Consider the following 6,259-nt stretch of genomic DNA (forward strand, 5'->3'; position numbering starts at 1 on the left):
CTCCTTCAGTCACTTTGATCTCAGCTTGATGACACATGGTTAGCTCAACCTCTCTTTTACATCAATGTCTGCAGTCATTTTTGCAGGGTGTTCAGCTCAGTCCATCGGCATTTCCATAAGATTTTCCTTCTCTGTATTCAATTTCATAATTATACTGGTTTATCTTTCCAATCCAACGTGCCAGTTGTCCCTCAGGGTTCTTTAATGATTTTAACCAGCGTAACGCAGCATGGTCTCCTGATGGTAAACAAAGCTACTCGAGGGTTAGCTGCGTTAGGCATCTAATTTGGAAGTGATAGGCTAAAGGGAAGACTAGTAAAAACCAACCATCGCCAACTAGTGGGGGTTTTCTTTCTTGCCAGACCAAGTAGTGGAATTTGACAGTCACTCTTATAATTCAGTCCCGGCTCCAAACTTCGGAGCGCGTTTTCTTTATTTATTTTGTTTTCAGTGTGAACCACAAAACTTCAGACAGAGTCAGACAGGCTGATCATTTGGCCAGGCTCGGCCCGAAGCCATTTGGAATGCAGAAATTAAAACTCATGTAAAATGCTATTTGTGTAAGAAAAATATTATCCAACTGACTACTATGGATTGTGGATGACTTGTATGTTTCTATGTTGGGTGCTTAAAAATCCGTTGCTAATTTTATTACTTTAGCAAAATTAATAGTTATGTGTTTTAGAAACTTATTTGAAATATTTATCTTTAAATGTTTTGGAAAATTGGACAAATTATAAACCACCCACCGCCAACTCTTGGGCTACTCTTTTACCAACGAATAGTGGGACTGACCGTCACATTTTAGCGCCCCCACGGCTGAAAGGGCGAGCATGTTTGGTGGGACGAGGATTCGAACCCGCGACCCGCAGATTACGGGACGAGCGCCCTAACTACCTGGCCATGCCGGGCCTTGGAATTATGTGAGGCATTACTTGAATTAGGGGCGAAAACTTTCGTTAACATTGAATGGTGAAATGATGCAATTTATTTAGTAAACGTTTTATATCTTCTAATAGGTTTGAGTTTTAAAATGTTTTGTAATCTAAATGTCTCTTAATTTGAGGTTTACAGAGTATTAATTAAAACTAAGTCTTAATGTTAAGGTCGACCTGGATATATACTGTTGCGTCATCGAGGTCACGTGACTGATGTGGCGCCACCTATTTTCTAGAACTATCCTGTACCTTGGCGAATGCTCTAGTATTTAATAGATATAGGGTAGTCTGGTATATAAAAGAGGGTGACAACGTGACGGGGATATTGTAATGTGTGTGTGAAGATAGTGAGTAATTGAACTGCAGTCAGAAGTATTATTGACGTTCGTTGATATAGCGTTTGTTTTAGCGCGATTGTTGAAAATAAGTGTATCGTAAAATTGTATTCGGAAAGAATAAACCAGTTTTATTAAGTAAAGAACTTGTGTCGCTAAAGTTTCGTCGGAACGAAATTACGGAAAGTTAATTAACAAACGGAGACGTAACAATATATTAAGTTAACAAAGCAAAACAGTTTTTATAATCAAAGTATAATAATAAAAAAGTAAAATTAAAAAATAATGACAGTAACCAGAGGTGTCGCTTGGCACTGGCATACGGAGCTGGTGTCCTGATTCTATTTGACGGTACCCCGAATTTCCAGTTAATGTTTTGAAAAATACGAATAGAAACCATGCCTTCTTTCTTCTTGATTGGTTTTAGATCTTTTGGTGGTATTTAATTAAGACCTGGGAGGGCCGGGTACAATGTTGACATCTTCCTCCCTCACTCCTTGACGTTTGTTTTGGAAACCATGATCGATATAATTCCGAAACGCCGAAAATTCTCAAGCCTATGGGCCCGAATCTTTTAAGCAATTAGCAACGCCTGTGAAAGTAAAAATAAATAAATAATATTGTATTACTTAGGGAGCACAGAAACATTAGCTGTTTACTTGAACTACTATCGTAGAAGTAAATGTTTTGCTGAACATAACATTAGTATAATATAGCTGATTTTTTCCCCAAATACGTAGAGAAACAATGTATAACTTTTACCTTATGTTGTATAATCATATAAAAAAAGGTGCAATTCACACAACTGCTGATAAATTTCAATACTTGTTTTATTTTATTCAAGAAGATAAGATCGAATTCTTATCTCCATAGATTTATAAAATTTGAGCGCGTACGTAAACTCGGTAAAACGGAGAGTGGTTGAAAAATAAACCTAACGTGTTACTGTATAAAAAAATTCAAATTTATGGTAAAATTGAATTTATTATAAGAGGTGCATATTGCTTGAAATTGATACATTAAAGTGTAATTGAAATATATAATTTTGATAATAATATAGTCTGTTTTGGAAGTCAAATGTCAAATATATAGAAGAAAAAAAAAAAAGATAACAATCTTTAAGCCTAACTCTAATTCGTTCAAGTATCTTGGCCTTTATTGTTGTAATCTCTACGTGCAGTTAGACAGCGAAGTGATTTGTGAAATACGTCATGGCATCGGCTGGGGATGGAAAGATTGTTCAGAGAGGAAGCAAGTTCAAGAAAAAACATTTCAAGCCTAAATACCAGAAGACAAAAATATTTCGAGCTAATGAACCAATTTTAAGTGTTTTGATGTGGGGTGTTAACCATTCTGTAAGTTATTTTTACCTTTTAATTTATTATAGTTGTAGGCCTACCACAAACTGACAAAGCAAATAGAGGCTACGCGGCTCGGCGACAGCATATAAACACGTTCTTTCGACAGTTCTTTGGAAAGTTGTTTAGGAGTACGTGTATACAGTATAGTAAATATCCTAACCAAAACGAATTCTTATTGTATTATAAATTTGATGATTGGCTGAATAATGGATTTCACTTTTTCTGGTTTAAGGAATAAAAACGTGGACTGTTTTTATCAACTTATACAAAGTTATAGTGTTGTTGAATGTATTGTACAAGAAACAATGATACATAAAAGATATAAGTGACAAAGAAATGCAACATTTTTAGATTACTCCATTTTTTTCATAACGTAGAAAATATTATAATAAATAGGGTAATTGAAGATGTATTTTTATAAATCATACTTTTTGTATATGTATGTGTGTGTGTATAAATGATGGGGCATCAAAGAATTTTTGGGCATATCAAAGATGTCCTGACTTCCAATCTTCTTGAACAAATAGAAAACTTATCACTAAATCCAGCCCAGATTCTGCAAATATTCATCAGCCTTTTGCTTAAGTAAATTTTAATGAAATTAAGATAAATATGTATAAATGTTTCTGCTAAAATAAATCAATATACAAGACATTTAAACATTATTGTTTATATCTATAAAGCATATTTTGTAGGCATTCTTATTTGAGGAGATTTGATTCAGGTGTTCAGAGCTGTTTGGATAGTCTTTCTATGGGTGACCTGACTGGGTGTTGGAAGTGAAAATATTGTAAATAAAAAGTTTAATATTAGGGTAATAGGCTTATAAGCTTTTAAAAGCCAGTGTACAGACTTGTTCTTCCACAACGTTTTTTGTTTGTAGTTATAAATTTGTGGAATGCTTTGCCTAATGGTGTGCTGTATTATTCTGTTACAATTCTCTTAAAATTTTGTTTTATAGATATATGAAGTACTTGAATCAGATGCAGAAATAAATACACTTATATTTTTTGTTTTATAGTAAGAATTTGATATCGCAAGTCTAAGGTTTTGGTATGATGAAATTGATGCATTGTATTATTTAGATTCTGGAGTTGAACCATGTCAGTATCCCTGTCATGCTGATGCCAGAAGACTTTAAGGCTTTCAGCAAAATCAAAGTGGACAATCATCACTTTAACAAGTAAGTTAATTTTCTTTAACCACTGAATCAATGAATGTTGAACAAGCATGATTATTTATTGCGTTTAAAATGTTCAGTTCAATAAGAGGAACATTCATTGTATTTATCTTAGCTTCTTTATAGATGTTTGTTTTAACTTTTACTGAACAAGTTGAAAACAAAAAACAGATATTTTGTAGTCAAATTACCTCACTCCTTGTTTAAAAGTGCTCCAGCACTTTCCAATTTGATTATATTTCTGAAGATATATTAGTATTTTATCAACCATTCTTTAATTCTGGAGCTCCAACAAAAATATGTTGTGATTTTTTTTAAAATAAAAATTAACATTTAATATATCGGATAGTTGGATAATTAAAGTCAGATTAATTGGCCATTTTCCAAATTCACTTTCTATTGTAGAGATTGATGGTGTAACTTAATTTTTGATAGAGCCTAGAACAATTATAGTTGTTTCACTGTCCGTGAGGTTTACTGTCATGTATTGTATATGTTTGTTGTTGTTGTTTTTCTTTCTCTAGGGAAACTCTTCCTAGCCATTTTGTTGTAAAAGAATATTGTCCTCTGGTGTTTAGAAATTTGAGAGAAAGATTTGGAATTAGTGACGAAGAATATGTGGTATGTTTAATGAGTCTAATTTAACTGTTGAATTAAAAAAAAACTTTTTTTTTATAATAATGTGATATACTTTATAATGCTAAAAAAAATACTGATTCAAACATATACTACATATAGTTGTCGAAGTGATTAGGTCCAATTGTGACGCTTTTCTCATCAATAGTGGCTACTAACAGTGATAATTGAGTTAATCCTTTCCCATCTTGTGTCATGTGACAATGTGAGGTTTATACCACCTAATTCAGCCTCACCTAGTTCTGACATGGTCTGGTGGTTAGGGAGCTCAACTCGCAATCTGTGGGTCGTGGGTTCGATTCGCCGTCACACCAAATATGCTCACCCTCTCAGCTGTGGGGGCATTATAATGTGACTTTCAATCCCACTATTCGTTGGTAAAAAGTGATATAAGAGTTGGTGGTGGGTAGTTTTGACTAACTGCCTTCTCTCTCTAGTCTTATACCTGCTAAATTAGGAATGGAAAGTGAAGATAGCCCTCAAGTATCTTTGCACAGAACTCAAGCCAGACCTATTTCTGATAGGATTTTGACTTTCATGCAGGATAGAGGTATACTTCGATTGATTTCCATCTGTACATAGTTTGTTTTTCATCTTCACTCATATTTACTGAACGTGAAGTAGTAAATGCTAATATGATATTTTTTTGTTCTTTCTCGTGAATATTTATGTTTCATTCACGTAAAATGTTTTGAAGACATGCTTTATTTATGAACTACAATTTGATTTTTTGTTGGTTTGAAAGAAGTGGGTGTGTAGCTTAACAGGAGGAAGCCAAAATGAACTTAGAATAGCTTTATACATCTATTTTAAATGAGGTGTTTTGAATATGATATTGTATTTCACTATTATGTTATTTTTTCATATTTATTTTGTATAAATGTGCATTTCCTGAAAATTATTCTAAAATTCAGCTACTAGATTTACTATAGGTGTAGTAATGATAAAAGTAGGCTTGGACTTTATGGATTTTTTGTTCAAGTTTATTTGATGAAATAGATAAAAATAAATAATATTTCAATTATTGTTCTAATTTTTGTTTGTAATTAAGCACAAAGCTACACAATGGGCTATCTGTGCTCTGCCCACCTCGGGTATTGAAACTCGGATTCTAGCGTTGTAAGTCCACAGACATACCGCTGTGCCACTGGGGGGGCTATTGTTCTGATAATGACTTCTCTTTGTGTCCCAACTTTTCAAAAATAAATAAGAGCGCATGACAGGAAAGCAAGAAGTTTGTTAACCCTCTCCAGATGGGTCATGGGTCAAAGGTCATGTTATCACGTTTGTTGACTTGCATTAAAAATTTTATTGAAATGTTATTTCATGAATTTATGTTAATAAGTTTGGTATCAAACAGTAGATTATAATTCAAATTTTAGTATTATACATTATTAAATTTCTTAATTTAAAAGTAAATATTAAAAAAAACACAGTTAAACATCAATTGTTGTGTGTCATGTGGTAAGTTGAATACAGCAATGGTTCAAATTAGATGTTTGTGATGTCAGAATACTAGGTCTATAGTTTTGTACAAATTAGGAACTCAAATTACTGATATTGACAAACTAAAATATAAAATAAGAACCACATATCTTTTCTATTTGCTGAGATATCACTCATGTACTGAATTAAACACAGTGGCCCTATTCACTTCTTTCTAATTGAATAACCAATTGAAATCTATGAATGTCCCCCTTGTGGCTTTCTCAGTCATTTTCAGGTGTTAAGATGCCATCTCGTTCTTTGGAACCAAGATTTTGAGGAGGTAATTTGTGTCTTTAGTCTGCTCAAAATTTAATATTTTTT

General features: G+C 33.1%; 1 protein-coding gene across 1 annotated transcript in view; it reads left to right on the top strand.

Annotated features, from left to right (window-relative positions):
• The first annotated feature begins 2,290 nt into the window (after positions 1–2,290).
• LOC106471189 (phosphatidylinositol 5-phosphate 4-kinase type-2 alpha-like) overlaps positions 2,291–6,259 on the top strand; it is an 11,794-nt gene continuing 7,825 nt past the window's right edge. Inside the window, exons 1-3 of the mRNA XM_022399818.1 lie at positions 2,291–2,628; positions 3,720–3,817; positions 4,339–4,448. Of these exons, the coding sequence (XP_022255526.1) occupies positions 2,485–2,628; positions 3,720–3,817; positions 4,339–4,448 (352 nt within the window). The 5' untranslated portion in view covers positions 2,291–2,484. The remainder of the gene's footprint in view (positions 2,629–3,719; positions 3,818–4,338; positions 4,449–6,259) is intronic.

This window comes from Limulus polyphemus, unplaced genomic scaffold (genome assembly GCF_000517525.1).
Source record: "Limulus polyphemus unplaced genomic scaffold, Limulus_polyphemus-2.1.2 Scaffold4463, whole genome shotgun sequence".
In the NCBI taxonomy this organism is placed as follows: domain Eukaryota; kingdom Metazoa; phylum Arthropoda; class Merostomata; order Xiphosura; family Limulidae; genus Limulus; species Limulus polyphemus.